This window comes from Rhamphochromis longiceps, linkage group LG6, assembly GCF_057381845.1.
Source record: "Rhamphochromis longiceps isolate RC_006_pf linkage group LG6, R_longiceps_female_GT1.1, whole genome shotgun sequence".
Lineage (NCBI taxonomy): Eukaryota > Metazoa > Chordata > Actinopteri > Cichliformes > Cichlidae > Rhamphochromis > Rhamphochromis longiceps.
Window position 1 is genome coordinate 41647205 of NC_140562.1, and position 21638 is coordinate 41668842.

The 21638-nt window shown below is 40.4% G+C and overlaps 2 protein-coding genes across 2 annotated transcripts; one reads left to right on the top strand and one right to left on the bottom strand.

The window, feature by feature from the left end:
- Nucleotides 1-1022: 1022 nt before the first annotated feature.
- Nucleotides 1023-3429, bottom strand: LOC146668767 (zinc finger MYM-type protein 1-like). Its single transcript, XM_085408356.1, has 3 exons — nt 2297-3429; nt 1758-1872; nt 1023-1550 (listed from the first exon to the last, which is right to left on the bottom strand). Exons 1-3 carry the CDS (start codon nt 3280-3282, stop codon nt 1023-1025), a joined length of 1629 nt encoding a protein of 542 aa, XP_085264482.1. The 5' UTR covers nt 3283-3429.
- Nucleotides 3430-11349: 7920 nt separating this feature from the next.
- On the top strand, nt 11350-20304 carry LOC146668768 (multidrug and toxin extrusion protein 1-like). Its single transcript, XM_085408357.1, has 16 exons — nt 11350-11517; nt 12090-12191; nt 12281-12349; nt 12572-12720; nt 14162-14204; nt 15023-15067; nt 15175-15272; nt 16352-16449; nt 16875-17056; nt 17139-17247; nt 18412-18487; nt 18797-18866; nt 18960-19092; nt 19752-19846; nt 19924-19987; nt 20060-20304. Exons 1-16 carry the CDS (start codon nt 11350-11352, stop codon nt 20302-20304), a joined length of 1746 nt encoding a protein of 581 aa, XP_085264483.1.
- Nucleotides 20305-21638: the final 1334 nt, after the last annotated feature.

Sequence of the window (21638 nt, forward strand, 5' to 3'; positions counted from 1 at the left end):
TTTTTTTTTTTTTTTAAATTCAAAACCAGAAGGTTTAACATGCGAAAAAAAAAAAAACAGGAATACATTTTTATTCAAAACCCTGAGATAAAACACACTTATAGAATACAAAAAAACTCTCTTTTTTTTAAAAAACATGAGGTAAACATGTTAAAAGGTTACAAACAGGATACTTTTTTTTAAAGCATACACGATTAAAAAACGAGGTAGTTTTTTGTTTTTTCGTTTTTTAAAAAGAAACAGAATACGCTTTTATTCAAAACCCTGAGATAAAACACAGATATAGAGTCAAACGGTTACAAAAACTCTTTTTTTAAAAACATGAGGTAAACATGTTAAATGGTTACAAACAAACAGGATACTTTTTTTTAAAGCATACACGATTAAAAAAATGAGGTAGGATTTTAAAAAAACAGAATACACGATTAAAAATGAGGTAGGATTTTGTTTTTTTGTTTTTTTAAAAAGAAACAGAATACATGATTTAAAAAACAAGGTTAAATATAGGAAGCATGCAGGATAAGAATCAGCAACCTTTGTAAAACTCCGTAACCAAACGGAGTTCCCCGATTTTAACCACATCTTGCCCCACCAAATTGTCATAAGCGTCTGTGATGGCGTCAAAGACTTTCCTCACCGATTTCAGCTCATGAAGCAGGGTCTCCGCAACCATCCCGACTTTAACGTCCTCAGTCTTGATGTTGCGAGCAATCAGCAGACGTTGAATGCAGTGGCGGCTCCTGAAAAAAATCTCAGGGGGGGCAATTTTTATGATATCGACTAAAATGACCCATTTAATGAGTACATCAAACAACACAATTTTAATTTAAATTTAAAATGAACAACCATATTCTGGCCATTTGTATAGATTTGTAAAAATGAACATGAACAGATTTTTTTTTTTTTTTTTGAATGAATGAAAAATAACTATTGAAAACAACAACTGTAAACTGATTGGGGGGGTGGGCTAAAGAGAGAAAGAGAGAGGGATGGAGAAAGAGAGTAAATATGGTTAAGGGTTCTTATTTGTACAAGAACTTTGCTCGTCTGTCTTTCTGAGTGGCAAATTTCACGATGACCCTGGTGTTGAAATCAGGAAGTTCTTGTGTGAGTTTTTTCTCTATGGACAGCATAGCCAGAGCGTTGAGCCGATCCTGAGCCATATTGTTTCTCAGGAAAGTTTTTATCCTCTTTAAAGTAGAGAAACACCTCTCCGATTCTGATGTTGTCATTGGTGTGGTGATGAGGATGTTAAGAAGACTTACAGTTTCGGTGAATGTGTCTTGAAGGTTGTTTTCCATCAGAACCTGATAGAGCGCCAGCGCACCACTACAACTCTGAAACTCCTCGTTGTCGTAGATCAGGGACAGTTCTGTTTTAAGTCTGGCTTTGTCCAATGAGGGATAGGCTTCCACTGTGGTTTGTAGTGCTGCATCTGGAAAATTTTTGCTGTGTTGTTGGAACAAGTCTCCTTGCAACAGAGTGGCGCTGACAAGGTGCTTGGTGAAAGAAAACCTCTCCTTGGCATGGCTCATAATGGTGTCGCACACCTATCCAATAATATATAATTGGTAAGAGTTAGATTCAGTGGTAAGACTTTGGCACATGTCTCATGTTAATCATTATTCTGAAAAAAAAAATCTGTCCATAACAAAACAAAACAGTCATGACCACTATATCAAATGACATCTGACAGCATCGTCATTAGATTTTATCTGATGATCCGATTTAAATCAGACCAAGCAGCTAGTGCTTACCTCCAGTGCCAAATGGTGTTGCCTGTCTTCCCCCAATGTTCTCCGTCTCTTTGTGGGTGGGTCTTGAACAGGTCCCCTGTACTCCTCATCCACAACCAGATTAGGAAGTGCCTCCCTGATCCAATACATAAGTTTCATTAATGGCTTCTGAAAACTGAATAGGGATATATTAACCAAACACAAACCAAACAAAGGTTGTGTTCTAATTACCGGGAATTACCGGATTTAATTAATAACCGGACCTGGTTTAATGGCTGGGGGAAAACCAGTGCAAGTAAATAAAGGCCCTGGCCATAATTTCAGGAAATAGCCTATGGTATAGGCTACATCAAATCATTACTGGGAATATACTTCATCAAATATACTTAATCAAATATTTTTCATAAAATTACTTCAAAGGCTGATATAAATCAAAATTATCTGAATTCCATTAAACATTTAAGTCACAGAACACAGAATATATGCAGAGAATTTGATAGAATCTATGCATAGATAATTAACATTTATTCTAGGTTACATATTTATGCTTTTATGCCTACCTGATAGCCTGCATGCGGCTGATGAATGTCTGGGTGATCCCTGCGATGGTGACAGAATCGATGTTTCTCTTCTGTAGGTGGTTATACAGCATGTCTACATGTGGCATTATCTTGTGAAACAAGGCCAGGAAAAAACAGAAAGCTTCGTCTTCCAGCATTCTCACGAAACCACCGGCATCTCTCTTTGTAGGGGCATCAAATCCTTCACTGTTACGGATGGTCTGAAAACACCTCACCAGATCGTCTTTATGTTCATACACTGTATTCACAGCACGACTGTTGAAGTTCCAACGGGTTGCCGATGCACTTGGAAGTCGGTGCGCCACCACCTCGTCAAGCACTGCAGTCCTCTTGCTCGATTTAGTAAAAAAAGAAGCGAATCCTGCTATGTCGGAAAAAAAGTGACTGATTTGAGGGATGTGGGAGGTTGCTTGTTGCATTACCAGGTTTAACTGATGGGCATAACAATGTACGTAGTGAGCGTTAGCATAAATGTCCTGTATCTTACGCTGCACTCCTCCAGTGGTACCCCTCATTACAGCGGCCCCATCGTAGGCCTGGGCGATCAACTTTCTCTCTTGTCCCTGGGGGAGGATGAAGCGCAGCCTCTCCGATAAGGCACTGGCTATTGCATCTGCACAAGCATTGGGTAGCTTGATGAATTCAAAAAAACGCTCTTGAATACGGTTTCGTTGGTCAATGTATCTTAGCACCATGACTAACTGACAGTGTGTAGAAATGTCAGTGGTTTCATCAGCTTGAATGGCTAAAAACTTCGCTGCCTTTACTTCTTCCACGATCCTTTCTCTCAGAACTGCCAACATGCAATCCAGGATCTCGTTCTGGACTGTTTTCGAGGTGCCTTTAAATACAGTAGCATTTTCAAGGTGTTGCCTCAAGTCGTGATCAATTGATGCCATCAAGTCGACTAAACCTCTAAAAATCCCTGGATTGTCTGAGGAATCACTTTCATCATGTCCCCGCATTGCTAGCTCAAAAGCACCACAAAACTTAATACAATCGATGATTTTAGATAAAATATGACGGTTTTTATCTACCTCTTCGTTGTGCCTTCTTAAAGCAATCCGATGTCCATCATCTAGCTGCGCCGCTATGCTAGTTTTCCCTAGCACAGCTAGCTTTACACTGTTGTCCATATGAACTCGTGAGCTTTCATGTTTCTTGATTCGTTCGGAGAGGTGCTTTAAGTCGGTTTGTCCAGATTGTGTCCACGTCAAATCACACTTGTCACTTTTGAACAGTATGCACGGGAAACAAAAAAGTGCATTAGCTGTTCCACAGCCTGTCAGCCACGACTTGCGCTGGAACCAACTCCGACAAAAAGTCCTGTTGTATGCTTTTGACTTCTCCTTCGTTGCCTGGGTTAGTTGAATTTCGGGCTTGTCAGGTCCCAACTCTTTAACTTGCAGTTTTTCTGCCATTGTCCTTCTGGCAAAAGGGTAGGTTAGAAGCGATCTAACCGAATTTGGGGGAGGCTGTGCCTCAACCGTTAACAATACCGCTGCCATCGTCTCTCTCTGACCTTATAGCTCACTTAGGCTACTGACTGAGGTAAAATTCTAGAACAGCAAATCTTCGCGCGTTTTCTGCAGGGGCGCAATTTTAAGCGCCCCCAAACCATTTAATTCAGCGACGCTGATAGGTCAAATATTTATTATTTTCCCCTGGCAACCATTTAATGATAGGCTATTTCGCTGCATATCAAGGGCGCTTTGACGAGCGCCCCAGAAGAAGAAAAACACCGTTTGTTGGTTGAACTTTAATGAGTCAGCTGGTGAAAATGTTAAAATACGCCTGGCTGTATATGGGCACACACATAGTAAAACTATCATTGATGAATTTTTTAAAAATATATATTTTTACTCCTCCACATTTGGGGGGGCGGAGCCCGAGCGCCCCCTATGGGCCAGCCGCCACTGGTTGAATGGAAGGGACAAAGCGAGGAGTGAGCAGTTTCTTTCTGATGTTATAATAATTGTCGGAATAAAAATCATCCTCCAGAATTTGCAGGCACTCGTGTTGTCTCTGGCTGGGATGGTCTATCTTACATCCATTACATTCGTCGGTGCGGTGCTTGTTTATCACCAAGTTGACCAGATGATACACAGCCGTTTTCACAGTGTCGATGAATAAAGAAGACGCCCAGCCGTCCATCTCGTCGGTATGCTGCTGCCGCTGCCGCCTCTGGCGCTTCAGAGGCCCGTAGTAACCGGGAGTGTCGGGTACCAGCTCGCCCTCGTCAGAAAAACAATCGGTGGAGCTGGTCTCCTCATCGCGAAGCAGGGGTGCAGAGTCCATCTCTCTCTCTGAGCTAAAAAAGGCTTTTTGATCGGACTTTTAAAACAGAAGGAAGGGGGGCGTGGTCCGGGAGGGGCGGGGATTTTCAGAAGTTGAGACATTTCCTTACTCCTACAGCATCCCTCCAGCAGCGGCAAGTTTGAAAAAGAATTGTAATATCCTTCCTCACTTGCAGCATTCTTACGACCCACTCTTTGGCTGGTATAACCATCATGCTGCGAAATAATCCGCAGTCGGGGTTGAATTTCTCCATGACAAAAATGTCAGGCGCATCAGACTCGTCAGTCGAACGCAGACTAGCTCTCATTCTCCATCTCCCCGTGGCTGTGGTTCCTGAAGACCAGACGGTTGACAAGATTGTTTTAGTCTTGATCAGCTGCTCATCGTTGAAGCGTATGCCTCCGTTCCGCGGCGGGGGAGGGGGAATAGCTTCTATTTCTTCTTCCGTAGCTTTTTCTGGAGCCGGGGGAATGTTTTCTTTATTCTCAGCGGCTGCTTTCTCCTCTTTTATTTCTGGAGCTGGGGGAATGTTTTCTTTATTCTCAGGAGCTGCTTTCTCCTCTTTTATTTCTGGAGCTGCGGGCTCATCATCTTCTTCTGGAAGTTTTTCAGCCAGGGGCTCATCATCATCTTCTTCTTCTTCTTCTTCTTCTTCTTCTTCTTCTTCTTCTGTAACTGTGTCGAGAGGATGATCATCATCAGCTGATTCAACAGCTGATTCATCAGGGGAGGAAACATCCTCTACAGAGGGGGTCTTTTCTTTATCCTCATCATTCTCAACAGCAGTATCCTCTTTTTCATCAGAGGAGACAGAAGGAGGGGAAGGAGGATCTTTTTCATCATCAGCAGCATCATGCTCTTCTTCATCACCGAAGCCGGAAGGAGAAGGAGGAGGAGGGGGAGGAGAATCTACCTCTCTCCGGGGTCTTTTAGCAGCAACATCTTCCTCTTCAGGAATGGGAAAATCCTCATTTGCCTCTCCGATAGCCATCGCAACCAGCAGCTTCAGCACGGCCCAGTCATTGGGAGTCAGCTTCACAATGCTGCTCGATTCCGTCAAGCTTTCTCCTTCGTTCAACTGATAAAACCAGAGCTCCCCCGACTCATATTTGAATATGTAGCCCCACTTTCCACAACCCTCAGCAGGCAGAGTCCATTCTCCTCGCAAGTTTCTCGGTGCTGGAATTTGGCTGCGGAACATGAAGACGCTCTTACTTCTTCCTTCTTTCCGCGGAGTGTCGGTTGCTTCGGGTCTGGTACTGTAGACAGAGACGGGCGTATCGCTGATAATCGACGATGCCCACTCGCTGCTGCTGCCGCCCATGCTCGAGGAGGGTTCTGCGGGAGAGCAGATTTCTTCACCGTCCAAGTAAACAGGACCGCTGGAGGGCTGCAGAAGGAAAGAATCCATCTTGTGTGTGTGTGTGAGACTTAGAAATTGTGACGGGGCTCCACCTCTCTGGTTTTTATTCTCCTCCCTCGCTGCAGTCCCTCCCACTAAAAACTTTTTTTCCCAACAACAGATGGCGCTCTTCCGGGGGTTCACCCCTCCTTTTTCAGGATGCAATTCGACACGGTTAGCAACAGATGGCGCGCTTCCGGGGTTCGCCCCCCTTTCTCAGGATATAATTCGTCACGCGGGGGGTTTCCCACCCCCCTTCTCCGGATACGATTCGTCACGCTCATTACACGCTTCCGGGGGGAGGGGCGGGAGGTCAAAAGGTCGTGATTAGGGCCATCAATCACTTCGGATCAAATTTTGTCATAAGCTGTAGGGTATTAACTCTCTAGCAGTGAATGGTTTCCTGTCGGTGTGTTAGCCCTACATCAGATTGGCAACCTGTCCAGGGTGAACCCTGCCTCTCGCCATATGGTAGCTGAGCTAGGATCCAGCCCTCCCAGCAGGAACCCTGATAAGGATAAACAGAAGAGGAAGGATCGATGGATGCACTATATATTTGTAATACTTTGTCATGTAGACAATATGGTGCTTGGAGTCATGCTGTCACAATGTAACTTAATACAGATACATTTTAATATCTAAGCTCTGTGTGCTAAAAAAAAAAACCAAAAAAAAAAGCACATGAACCACTCTAGCACTGAGGCATCAGTTTTTAACTTTCATTTTAACGGTCAACTGGGCAAAAAAACAAAAACTAAAAAAAATTTCATGTGCAAAAGTCAAATCTGATTTTAAAAGAAAAATGTGTAAATTTAGAGTATAAATACTTTTCTTGTGAGCTGAGTATATTAGCTCTCAGAAAACATAGCTTTAAAATCCAGATTTGTTCCAGTTTCAATCCCTCCAATTAAATCAACAATTATGAATAAAAATGATAAAATGCTGAACTAGCTTCACATGAAGCGGCAATACATTCAAGCAACTCAGAACATTCATCTTCTCTGACTCGATTATCAATAATATGCACAGTCCAAGCTTCCTGTTAACACCTTCAATAATTAACCTTAATCTTAATTAACCTTAATCTAGTCTGGGTTTCTTACTGTGTCTTCTGCTGATTGAAAAAAAATTATATATATACATAATTTGGGGTTTTTTGCTGTTAAGATCACTTTTATTAGGTCACACAGCAAACCTGGATCCTGACAACCGGTCCAAGATTCTCAGCTAATCTGGTATCTGAGCTTTATCGAGTTTTCCATTACATATCTCCTATACTACTTCCTGCCTTAAGGCCAGTATTACTCCCAAATTTCTCATTGTGAGTCTTCCATCTTCACCTAACTTCTGCTATCAATCAATGACTTTCATCAGGTTGCATACCAGATCAATTAAATACAGCCTGTTAAAAAAAACTCCCTAAATTTCACTGTGTTAAAGAATTACAGGCCATTGATTTGTAAAATCCCCAAGGAAGCTGTGGCTCATCAGCTACTTGTAATAATGATTTTTTTTTTTTAAATTAACATGAATAATCCTCACAGCAAAAATCACCCTTAAATAGAGTCATGAGTTGGAGCACAAAGTTTATCTAAGTAATAAAAATGCACCTTCTTTTGTGGGAGAGTTACTTACACTGTTGATTCAACAGAGGAACAGCTGTGTGCAGTCTGTGCCCCGTCTTACAGTGTCCGGCCACAGAGATGAATTCAATAAGATGAAAAAGGCGGAATATGTAGTAAACAAAGGACAGCTTTATTAAGGCCTTTAATGAAAATGTGTGTAAAATGAGGCCACTGTTTGATAATGATAATCAGTTTGATGACAGTTGATCTTTGTGACTCATAGAACTTAATGTACATTTTATCAACAATCCTGTATAAAGACAGTGAAAACAAGGAGATACAAAACAGAAGTATGAGAAAGCAGATGTCTTCAGGGACACTCTGTTCACTGGGACTAGACCTGCTCTTGAAGCAAAAAGAAGGCGCTGTGCATCTTTATACATTATAAAACTTTTTTCTCTTGAGCTTTTTCCAGTGTTGGTGCAGGACCATGGTGTCTGATGAGATCCAGGTCACATTTCAGTTTGAGAACAGACTATAACAGTAAAAAAAATTATGGTAAAATGCAAAGAAATCAAGGACAGAATCCCAGGCTACATTTGTGACTCATTGGTGGTTATTGTAAGGTGCAACTGGTTCCAGATTGGGCACTTGGTCTGTTTTGGTGGAAGGAATGTGATATTTAAGATGCCATATTTCAGCAGCTCAGGTTGGGTTACTGAAGACTTTACAGATTTGTTGATGCAAAGGTAACATTCTTTACAGTCTGTATTTTCAGAATAAAAATATGACTGTGATGTCACATGATGCCACAACTCAGCGGCTCAGGTTGGTTTAAAGTTTTTCAAATTGATAGCTTCGGTGCAGCTACTAAAATTCTTGGATGAGTTTGAATTTCAGTGACTTTGATCTCAAGGTCAGAGGTAACATTTTCTGAAAATGTCATGAATGCTGTGACTCAAGAACAAGAAACTTATATGTGATTACTCATGAAAGTGGCCACTTTCTCATTACTTTCATACATTGTTTTAGGAAGTATCCAAAACATACAAGTTTCATTATATAATTTTTCAAGGGATCTTATATCTGTTTTCACTCTTATATGCTTTTCATACAAGTTTCACACAAGACAGATACAAACTTTATAAGATTTATATAATGATAATAATAATAATAATGGATACTTTATTGATCCCCATGGGGAAATTACTTGTTTTTTCTCTGCATTTGACCCATTCACTCAGTGAAGCAGTGGGCAGCCCACTAAGCAGGCGCCCGGGGAGCAGTGTGTAGGGACGGTACCTTGCTCAGGGGTACCTCAGGGTAGCCGTTAAGTGGATTCGAACCGCCGACCTTCCGATCATGGGGCGACCACTGTATATATCTGTATATCTATATATCTGTTCCATATGGGAGGATTCTGAAATTGATAAAATCATGTCTCTAGTAGGATTTTTTTGTGAACTGTGGGGTATTTTTGTTGTAGCATTAAGCATAGAAACTGATTTGTCTGCCTAAAAGCTAAATCAGAAGTACCAAAGAAGATTAAGGATTTAATTAAATTTTGCCCTGTCTGTCTAATTACGTTTGACAATCATTTATGGTAAATAAGACCATATCTGCATGTCTTTGTACAATCACAATCAAACGGGTGTACAGGTGTTCCTAATAAACTGCTCCTCTAGTGTGTGACATTCTCACAACAAGGGGTTGTTACCATGGTAACACTTACCCTCAGACTGACTCAGTTTCCCATCAATGACCTGACCCTGCTCCCTGATGCTCACCTGTTCGTCTCCACTTCTCCAGAATCAAATGTAAAAATTTTGGTTTTATATTTTTATGCTGGTGATTCTACTGAATTTAAATGTCCAGGTAACTGAAACCCTCTGAGGAAGTTGCTGTGTAAAAGTATTGTCCTGATTCATAATAATGTAACAATAAAGAGTCTGCAAAGCATTGAAGCAGTCACTTGATAATTTATGAATCACTGTCTTCTGGTCATACTGGGCAGCTTTAAGTGTGAATGTGTGTATTTATGTATGATTAAACAGCTCCACTGTAAAATAAATACATAAATAAGAATCTTATTGAAGCAAACGTCAAAAAGTCGTCTCTTTGAAGTCACTCAGAGCTCACTGTAAGTCATCAGTCTCATCTCAGAGACAAGCACAGAGCTCATCACTGAGCTACCTGTGGTAATGACTTCTGTCCCACTCAGCCCCATCTTGGTTCAGTCGTTTTCAGCTGTTTATTTATTTCTCATCTTCAGTTCAAGTCTGGGATGACAGTGTTTCTTTTCTCTGTTAAAAAGTAACTGTTTTGTGATGCAACGAGCAGACTGTTACGTATTCAGGGCCAGACAAATTACCTCTAATCATTTGCATTTTCAAGCCATTTGAGGTCTGTTGCATAAAAGTCTTCAAATATTTGTGGGAAATATTGTTTAGAGATTTATATTGTTGTCAGTATCCAGCGCTTTTATTTACATGACATTTAAAAGAAGAGCCATTTTTCAGCTTTGTTTTCATTTCACTGCATCATATTTGAATATCTGCAATACTCTGTCAAGTGGAACAGACTTTTTTTATGAAATTTTGAGTCATTTTTTCACAGTGAAACTTAATAAAGATGTATTCTGGTATCTGAGCGCTGCATATTTTGATGACCCCAGGTGATGGGTGTCTCTGTTTTGTTTTTTGTGCTGTGCTTCGTTCTGCAGGAGCTGATTAAAGAAGCTTGCTGCTTGAGGTACAGCTAAGCCCAGTGAGTTTAACTATAAAAGCTCCCTCTTTCCTGCAGCAGATCCTTCCCTTGCTCTCTGGTTATCCTTTCCTCACTGCTATTGTTTGGTTTGGACACCAGCTTCCTAGACTACACTGGCTCAGCTACAACATGTGTTTTTGATTCTTACTGACCTTGTCACATGCTCATGCACGTTTTACACTACTGACTTGCTGACATACACATTCACCTTAATTATGTTCTGTAAATAAATCATCCTTTGCTACCTTTAGTTACTTTAGTTACAACCTCATCCAGTCTCACTCTGTTTCATTGGACCCTGTTTTATTTGCAGGTGGAAGGACCCAGTGCAATCGAGGAAAGGCTCTAATCCTTCTGGAAAGTGCTACTTTCCAGAAGGATTAGAGCCTTTACTCGATTGGATTAGGGGACAATCGTGCCTCAAGAGTTGGGAGTTCGCCTTGTAATCGGAAGGTTGCCGGTTCGAGCCCCGGCTCAGACAGTCTCGGTCGTTGTGTCCTTGGGCAAGACGCTTCACCTACCGCCTACTGGTGTGGGCCAGAAGGGCCGATGGTGCGATATGGCAGCCTCGCTTCTGTCAGTCTGTCCCAGGGCAGCTGTGGCTACAACTGTAGCTGCCTCCACCAGTGTGTGAATGTGAGAGTGGATGACTGGGTGTGTAAAGTGCTTTGGGGTCCCTAGGGGGGACTAGTAAAAGCGCTATACAAATACAGGCCATTTACCATTTACTAAGGAATATCACCAGCATCTTTTAACTGTCATTTTAATGATCAACTGTAAGTGAATGCTTTATTTGTACAAGTGTATTGAGTATTTTGCAATAGCAGAAATCACACCTAAACAGAGTCAAGAGTTGGTTGGCTGTAAGGTGAGGAGGACAGTATGTGTCTGGCCCCTCCTCAGACTCCTGCGCTGGTTATCAAACCAACAACATTTTCTTCTGCCTGAGTGACAGAAATCACCCAGAGCTGTTTGTGAAGAGGATCTGTATTTGTTCAATTATGGACTCAGGAAAATGCACCGAGGCAGTGAAAGAGGATTTAAAGGAAAGTGCAGCGGCTGCTTGCGCACAGAGCTCCCGAGGCTGTTGCCACATATGTGTCCCTCGGTTTATTCCGTCAGTTTACCGCAATGAGCTTGTGCAACTTTCCAAACTGGTGGGACCAGTGGTAAGACTGTGTGTAAATTTGAAGCTCATTTGAAGTTTGTCACACTCTCTGTCTGTTGTTACTGACAGGAAGAACGGATTTACTACAGAAGATGCACCATGTGTCAATAAACTGTAATTTGATTTAAACGTGGGACCTGGACCCTGGTTTAGTGTCTTATTAATAAATACATTAAATGTTATTTATGTTATTATGAAGTCCTGTTTCTGAATGGACCTCAAGCACTGTAGGACTGTACTGTGTATATCTGTTTAGTATTACAATCATTTAATTTTAAATTAAGTTACTATGTTTTTATGCATTATTTGGATTACATATCAAATTCCTCCATGTTTTCTTTAAGCCCCCAAAACATACAGTTGCTTATGTTTTTACTATTTTTACTCTTTATCGTGCTGCTGTAACACAGAAATTTCCCTTGTGGGAAGTATCCATCTATTTTAGATATTTGCTATATGTTTAACATCCTTAAGTTACTAAATGTTTTAACCATATTCATTACTTATTTATTTTTCCTTTAAATGTATTTCTAAATACAACACAGAGTCAGGATCTCCTCTTCTGTGCTTCAGGTCATTTCCCAGTTCATGATTTTCATGATCGGTTTTGTCAGCACGGTGTTCTGTGGTCACCTGGGGAAAACTGAACTTGCAGCTGTAGCATTATCAATTGCGGTGAGCAGACATTTCAGTGCCTTTGTTGTTGAACTGTAAATATGCATCATTTTTTACCCCACTTTATGCATGTTGTGTTTCGTTTGCAGGTAGTTAACGTCACTGGTATTTCCATTGGCACCGGTTTGTCGTTAACTTGTGATACCCTCATATCTCAGGTAGGGTCCTCACCAGAGCTTTCACTTTATTTGTGTAACCAAGACAAACACAAGCAGCACAGCTGGGTTCCCAGGTTCTCCTGGAATGCCCTTTTAAACATCTCAACACTGAGCTTTTGTGTGGAGTTATTTTTCTATGATCAGTCATACCCTTGTTCTTTGGTGGGATTCTGTGTTTTCCAACTTTTCTCACCCGAGCGTCTGTCTACCTGTTTCACGCAGACGTATGGGAGCGGTAACTTGAAGCGTGTGGGTGTGATTCTCCAGAGGGGAGTTCTGATTCTGCTGCTGGCCTGTTTCCCTTGTTGGGCCATCCTCATCAACACTGAGCCTCTCCTACTTGCTCTCAAACAGAGTCCAGAGGTCGCCAGGTGAGCTGTTATTAACCAGCAATAACAGACGCGTGGATGTTGTGACACTGCTGAGCATGTGTCTGTCTCACTCTTAAAGAAACACAAATTATGCAAAATGCCAAGCACTGTTAGTTTGTGCAAAAAATACAGTGGTCCCTCGCTATACTGCGGTTCACCTTCCGCTGTTTCGCGGATTTTTTTTGTGCAATTTTGCATGTTTTTTTGTTTTTGTTTTTCTGTTTTCACAGTGCATTGTGTCCATGATCGGCTGTCCATTGTCAATCGATCTCCTCCGTGCCGTGTCTCCTGTACAGTACAGAATGCATTCAGCTTGTCAAATTTACATAAATCTTCGATCACTAGCAGTGTGACTCTGAAGTGCTGTACTGTATGTTTGTAAGTTTTCTCCCCAACAAAAACAACAATGTCGACGAAACGTTTTGCACCGTCAAAGGCACCTGCGGTAGCACCCAAGATACAGAGAAAGATGCTAACCATCTCACAAATGATGAACTTCTGGACATGCTAAAGGAAGGTAGAAGTTACCGTATTTTTCAGACCATGAGGCATTAGGCAAAACAAAACAGTCAGATGAGTTAAACTTTACTCAACTCATTGTTCTTGCTTCCTCTACTTCCGTACCATTGATTCATTAATGTTTAAGATGCAGATGGACTGCTGAGTCTTGTCCTGTGGAGGTGGCTCTTCTATGTTGGGCCATGTGCTTGTGAAGTGGCTGTTTGGTCTCTCCAATGTAGAGGTCCGGGCATTCCTCGCTGCACTGTACAGCATACACCACATTGTTAAGTCTGTGTTTTGGCGTTTTGTCTTTCGGGTGTAGTGACGGGTTTTACAGCCTAAAAACAACATATTTTTAGAACGTAACTCGAGATAAACGGGGCGTCACTGTAATGCAGTAATCGAAAAGCACATTATACCAAACCTCATAGTTTGACCACCTGTAGCAGCAGAAACCAGCTGTTAACTCAGCAGTGGAAATGCATGGAAATGTGTGCTGGTTCTTACTGCACACATTTCTGACCTGTGAGAAATAATTCAGTAGATCCTTGTACAGGTTTACAACCCAACACTACTTAAACTACGTGCTGTGTTTGTTTGTTTGTCACATTGTTACTGTGCCTCGACTTTTGGATAAAGCTGCCAAAAACTTTTAAAAAGATAATTAACATCCTGAGACCTGAGATGCATTTTCAGTTTGTCTAAACTATTTGGGATTAGTTGGACCCAATAAGTATAAAAAGGAAGCACCATCATTGGTGGGCTTATTTTACAGCATAACGCATTAAAGTCACCATTGTGTAACACAGCATGAAACAGTAATGAGCAGAATGAAGTAAAAGAACAAGCAAAATGGTATGTAACCTTAATTTATGTGCAGTCAAATGTCACCATCATCAGTTTCACAGGCTTACTTTGTTTTTTTCATTTCCACATGAAGCCTCTCCCAGCTCTATGTGAAGATCTTCATGCCCGCTCTGCCGGTGAGTTTGACAGGATTTGATGCAGATTTGGAAGGTGTTCAATATTTAAACAAAAGGCAGGTTGATATCCAGAACTGAGGGTCTTAACAACAGATGCAGTGCTATTTAAGGTCCAGAGAGCATCGGTCACACCTCAGCACACGGGGTGGTAGAGAAAGTCATCTACTAAGGGTTAGGGTTGGTAGTTTGACCCCTTAGCTGCTCCAGTCTGCATGCCAAATGTCCTTCAGCAAAATAGTAACCCCAAGTTACTCTCCAATGAATCCATTGGAGTGTGAATGTTAGATAAAAAGCACTTAGGCATGCTCACCTAACCCTAAATGTGATCTCCTCCCTTTTGTCCCCAGATCTATGGGCGTTGGTGCTTAAGAGGTTAAGGATTGGATGGGTGAATGAGACGTGTTGTAAAAAGCACTTTGAGTGCTCTGAGAGATTAGAAAAGCACTTTATAAGAATCAGTGCATTCACCATTTATCATGTTTGACTTGGTATTCGTTTCTAAGGAGATTTACATTGTTCAACAATACTGCTCAATCTCTAACTTTGATGCCCCCCTCTCATTTATTCTTGGTTGAACTTTGAGGCATAAACTATCAGACAAAGTGGATGAGGGTTAATAACTTGCAGTGGAGGTGTATCAATGTATAGAATCTGTGATACATTTTATTTCTTTGATTTATTACTAATTATTTGACATGTTCATTGTTTTCATTGAAAAGTGTTAGCGTGCTGATTAACCTAAGATCCGATCATGTGCTCAAATTTGTTCTTCACTTCTGTCAACGAGTCTCTTATAATTTAATGTTTGCTTTCTTCAGGCTGCTTTCATGTACCATCTGCAGGGGAGGTATCTTCAAAATCAGGTGCAGTGCTTTTGAAGCATGCATATGGCCTACATTACTTTAATAACTGGTTGTGCTTTTAAAACATTAACATGAATATTATTTGTATTTTGTGCTTTGGTGTACAGGGAATTATATGGCCTCAAGTTATAACTGGAGCAATCGGAAATGTCTTTAACGCAATATTCAACTACGTCCTCATCCATCAGCTGGATTTGGGTGTTGCGTAAGTTTTCCTCCATCATTCCTGTGACATCATTGGTTGAATGTAACCTCAATTCAGACAGTGAAAACTATATGTGTTTTAAATTCTTTATCTAAATTCATGATCCAGTGAATTTAGGTGAATTACCACAGGTTTTATGGTGTGTTGGTAAATTTGCAGACCCAAATGCAGGACACAAGGATCAAGTGTCCTGCATTTGATCCTTGTGCACTTGAAAGACGAGAATACACTGACCGTCAAAGTAAAACAGGAAACAGACTGGGCACAGAACTAAACCTAAGAACTAGACACAGAGGCACCAGAAAAAAACCCTCAAAACTAAAATACAAAAACAGAACTCAGAAGGCTAGAAGTCATATACAAAGATGAAATCATAGAATAACACCAATAATACACAAAACACTGGGTCACCGATTCAGGACCATAACATCATGAGCTTGAGCACAGTAATATTTTTAGTGTCAGTGTCAAGGTATCAGACAACATGCTTTCAAACTGTGGCAGATGTGTGCGGATATAATTTCGTAGTTGAAGATATCTTAAAAAATGGCTGCACAGTATTCCAAATCTATCTTTTAATTGTTGAAATGACATGAAGGTATCGTTTGATTACACGTCTTTTAATTTATGAATTCCCAGTTCATGCCACACGTTGAAAGCTCTGTCTGCACATGATGGAAGGAAAGAAGGGTTAGATGTAACAGGCATACACATTGATAGTGGTTTTAGTTTAAAGTGCTTAATTTGAAGCAAACAACATATATCTAATAAGAAATCAATACCAGGCTTCGGAAGACTATAAAACCCATAAGCACAAGGAAATACAAAGCGGCACTATTGAAAAAAATATATAACAAAATGTAGAACATGAATATAAATTGTTTCTCAAAAACCTCAAAGGAATAATGAACTGACAGCAAATTCGAAACCCATCCATCCATCCTCTTTCACTTGTCTTTTTACAGGGTTACAGGGGGCTGAAGCCTATCTTAGGGTGCTTGAATTGTCACCTGTAAATATGGAGCTTTAATTGTTCATTTTTTTTCCTTCTTTTAATCTCTAATGTTTTTATCTTCTAGTGGATCAGCAGCAGCCAGTGCCATCTCCCAGTATTTGTTGGCATCGGTCTTATTCATTTACATGTACTTGAGAGGTCTGCATAAGGCCACATGGGCAGGTCAGTCATTTTACTTCTACGGGGATCCTGAACTTGCTGAAATGTTTTGATTTTGCTGTGTCGTTCGCCTTATTTCCAATTCTGTCCAATAATTTCATCATGTTGCATCATTTAGCTTTTGGCCTTTCATACCTGAAGTTTTCCATTATAAATACTCAAGAGTTTAATGTTTGACAAAAATAGTCATACTCTATAACTGTGGAGTGCAGTGTGGAGGAGAGGTTATTCTTTAACACTGCGGTTCCAATAAACTTCAAGACATCTCTGTAATAGTTAAAATGTGTGGGATTTAAATATTGTTTAATAGTAATGTCGGATTTATGCAAATTCCTCATTAGTAATTGTTGATCCGAGGCCCATAATTAAATCATAATTTAAACCAATAGTTTGAAAGATGACATATAGAGTCACTCTGACCCACACAGGTTGGTCCCTCGACTGTCTCCAGGAGTGGGGACCCTTTGCCCAGCTGGCTGTCCCCAGCATGCTCATGCTCTGTCTGGAGTGGTGGGTGGTTGAAGTGGGAGGATTCCTGGCTGGTGTGATCAGTGAGGCCGAGTTGGGAGCTCACTTGATATCCTACGAATTGACTGTTACTGCATACATGGTAACTCCAGTGAACCTTTTGACTTTTGCTTATATGTTGACCTGGCATTACATTTTGGAATTACACATGGATTTTCCCACAGATTCCATTAGGGTTTGCTAGTGCTGCCAGCGTACGGGTTGGGAATGCACTTGGTGCAGGAAACATCGAGCAGGCCAAGCTGTCGTGCAAAGTCCCCATCATCTGTGCATGTAAGAACCAACACACTAAGTATTATTTTCTGTGTTAAATGAACAGAAAAAAGTAAAAATACTGCTAACTGAGCAGTAGCAGGATTAGTTTTATTTCATGCTGAGCTTCATGACATAAGAATATGAAGTAGAATACATTTCATAAAATATAAATGAACTATTCATCCATCCAGCCACCTTCCAACAGCGTAGCCAATTAATGGTAGATTAATGGTGGACTCTCGGTGCCAAGTCCATCACAGGGCCAACTCAGAGATAGACAACCATTCATATTCATGTATACAGTGACATTAGAGCCATTAACTAACCTAACATGCATTTCTTTGGTCTGGGAGGAAGCTCGAGTACCTCCACAACCCATACAGGGTCCATGGCTGTTCCGTCAACATAAGGGGTCACCACAGGGGGTAGCTTTGCATGATTGATCTGGTCAGTTTTATGCCGGATACCCATCCTGACACAGTCCCAAAGGGGATTTGTCTCCAGTTGAAATTGAACCAGTGACCTTTTGCCTATTATGGACCAGTTTGTTTACCCGACCCTGGGCAAAATAGTATGTAGTTGATATGCATTAGAACACATGTTGAATAAGCTGCAATAAATTTGTGGACTATGTATACTTCATGTAATTTTGAGCCTGCAGTTAAACTTGAACCCTTTAAATCCCAGCGTATCGTATTTGATACATGCCTTTTTGTGATCATCAGCGTGACTCCCCCCCACCCCACCCCACCCCCACCCCCACCCCCAAATGATTTAAATTGCATGACACATTTTAATGACTAAATTGCAAAAATATCGCTCATGTAGCGAATGTGATTCAAGTTAAACCTCATATATGCTGATTAAAATTTGATATATATTTTGTCTAAAGGTTCAACAAACAGTCCATTATCAAAAAATGAAAGATTTCTGGCAGTTATATCATGGTTTAGGTTCTAAAGTGTTAACATAAATTCAACTTGTGCCTTGTTTTTGAACTTGTTTTTGTTGTTAAACGTGAATGCTGTACAATCGTTCCACTTTGGAAAAAGAAGAATAATGAAATTACAGTACATTTTTCACCACAACTGTATATAAACTGTAAAGTTGGCCACCTTTTGTGTTCCTTGTTTTTCTGTTTTTCCTGTGATTTTAATATTTAAATGGTTTTTCTCATTGCAGTCATAATTGCATGCTTTGTTAGTATTATTTTTGGCGTCTCAAAGGATGTCATCGGATACATTTTCACATCAGAGCCGTAAGTATCTTTGACCTTTAACCTTGATTCCAGGAAGAGTTCCTCTCTTATTTATTGCTTCTTTAATTACATGTATTATTCAAGATAATCATTTATACCTTTGTCTCAGAAACATGTTGCCCTTGTTATCTAGTTTCAGTTAACTAAAACAAGCCTATGTGAGTGCTATAATCAAATAAATTCATTGTTCATGTGTCCCATTGTATTAAAGGTCTTGTTTTCATTAAGTTTCATATGTTCTTGATGTTTGACAATATTTGTGAATGTACAGACAGATGTACTGAAGCTGAAACTGCACACTGTTTTTAGCGATATTTTGCAGAGGGTTTCTGACCTCATGTTGATAATTAGTTTCTTGCATCTTGGTGATGCGATTTCGGTAAGAAATGATTTTACAGCAGTGATCGACATTTCAGGCTAATACTGTCAAATATAAAATGTGATTCAGAGAAATCTGTGTTTGTGTTTACAGGCTGTGACTGGAGGAGTTGTCAGAGGTGTAGGAAAGCAGTCGGTTGGTGCTCTGTGTAACCTGATCGGGTACTACTTTATTGGCTTACCCACTGGTGTGTCTCTGATGTTTGCAGCCAAAATGGGGGTTGTAGGTGAGGACTGAGTGAGGGTGGCATTCCAAGCTCCTTTGTTTTCCTTCATAGCATTGGATTGATATTACATATTCAAGACAAGAGAAAATAAGATATGTCGTACTTTATTTATCCCTAATTTTATATAATAACAATTAATTTTATTATATTCATTAAATAAAACCAGACATTTTGGTAGTTTTCTAGTCGAGTATGTTATAATAATGCCAGGGAGGAAAGACATCAGCAGTGACTTTGGGGAAGCATTTGTTGCTGTCCATGAAGGTTTGACAGAAGAAAGTCTCTTCTGTCCAAAAGGAACATTGCAGCATGGATTAGGTTTGCAATATTGCATCTGATGGAACAATGTTCTTTGGACAGACAAGAATAAAGAGGAGATGTTGGGCCATGCAAACTTCAATGCACACCACAATCATCATCCCAAGCAAAGCACCTCGCTTTTGCGTTTTTTGCTTAGTTTTTGCTAAAGACGTATCATAATATGCCATATGCTGCTATTCATCTACACATCTACATCTCTATATATAACCAGTGTATGTTGTGTCTTTCAGGTTACAGGTGGATTGTGACAAATGCGTGCTGCGGTCAGAAATTAAATGTACTTCCTGCTTGTCAGAAAAACTATTAAAACTCTTCTTCTTCTGTTTTTTCTGCTGTAGGATTTTGGACAGGCCTTACGGTTTGCGTGTTCGTGCAGTCGATCTTTTTCATCACATTTTTGTGCAAACTCGATTGGAAGAAGGCTGCTGAAGAGGTGCGCACCTGCATCTATTGACAGTTTATCACACTTTCATTCATCAAAGCATGTCATTAACTGTTGTGTCTGATCAGGCTGAAGTGCGAGCGGGAGTCCGCGTCAAAGAAGAAAAAGACACGATCAAGATGGAAAATAGAGGTGAGTGGGCAAACTGGCTGAAACATCCCATTATTACAGTGTCTTATTCATGCTTCTCTTTCCAAACCCTAGACTCTAATCACATCCAGACCCCAATCAGTACTATTGGATCCAGTGGTGAGAGCGCCGGGGTGGACCACGTATACATGGAGGTGCAAATACCAGAAGAGAGTCAAACCACCAACACCACTACAGTGGGAGATGTTCTGTCAGTGTCACAGCTGGTGTTACGGCGCGGCCTGGCGATACTCATCATGATCCTCATCCTCGCTGCTGGAGTCATTACCAACACCGTCCTCACCCCGCTGCTCAAATGATGTAATGGGTTAAATGTATTGTTGTGTATATACATACACGCTTAGTATATTTAGTGTGCACACAAAAAATACCACTTTTTATTTTATTTGCCTTAATCAACATATCACAAAAAGATATCAGAAATACCAAAAGAAAATTAAAGAATTTAATTTAATTTAGCTATCTCTTCTGTCTAATTATGTGTCTTTTACAGAAACTATGTATGAAATAGCATATTTATTTATAGCTAATAGCTAATAATAGTTGTATTTCTGATTTCATATAAGGTTTTTTTTAGTGTTTATTAATGTTTGCTAATTATATGTTTTAAATAAAGATTAGATTCACATTCAGATACATATCAGCCCATGCAATAAATGACATCTTCTCAGACAGTTTCATCAAACAACCAGTACTGTTAATTATCAATGTCCATAATAGCAAATCTAGCACAGTTCGACTCTGAAGTCAGGTTTTTTACCCATCTAATCTTGGTGGCTGTTTCTGTGCCTCCCTCTGCTAACCCCACATGTGACATTATCCACTCTGTCATAGCCAATTCAATTCAAATTCTTTATTGTCCCACAGGGTGAAATTAGTTTAGCAGGCAAAATAAAAGTAAACAAAACAATAATATAAAATAATAATGACAATAATAGTAATAGAAAGTCACAGGATGGTCATTTGCCACTAAGGAGATGGGATGCAGTAGGGATAAAAGAAACCTGGAGTCTTGGTCTTCCTCAAAGGTACTCAAAAACGGCGCCCAGAAGGCAACAACTCAAACTCACTGTGAAGTGGATGGTTCAAACAATTAACAATAGAATGAGCCTTCCTAAGCACATTTTTGTTGTAAATAGCCAAAAGTCCATCTTGCCAGCGCCCTGAAATTTTGCTAGTAGTTTTTACCAGAAGTCCCAACTTATTCTTATTCTTCACCGTCAGGTTACCAAACCAGGCAGCGAAAAGACATCATTCAATAAAACTACAAAACAAAGACAACATCTCAGATGAGACATTAAAGGATCTCATTTTCCTTAAAAAGAACAGTCTTTGTTGGACTTTTTTAGTAGTGGCATCAGATTGAAATGCAGCTGGATGCCTCTCTTGTGTCCTGGATTGTTGACTTCCGCCACTGCACAGAGACCTGTCATCTTCAGAGGTTTTCTGATGACTCTGCAGTGGTTGGATGGATCAGTGTGGGTGTTGAGAGAGAGTACCGGGCTGTGGTTGACTCCTTTGTCAATGCGGTGCGAGCACAATCATCTTGATTGTGGACTTTAGGACGAGCAGGAAACCTGCGTCCCCTGCTTCAATCCATTGCCACATACCTAGTTTCAGGGACTAAGATGCA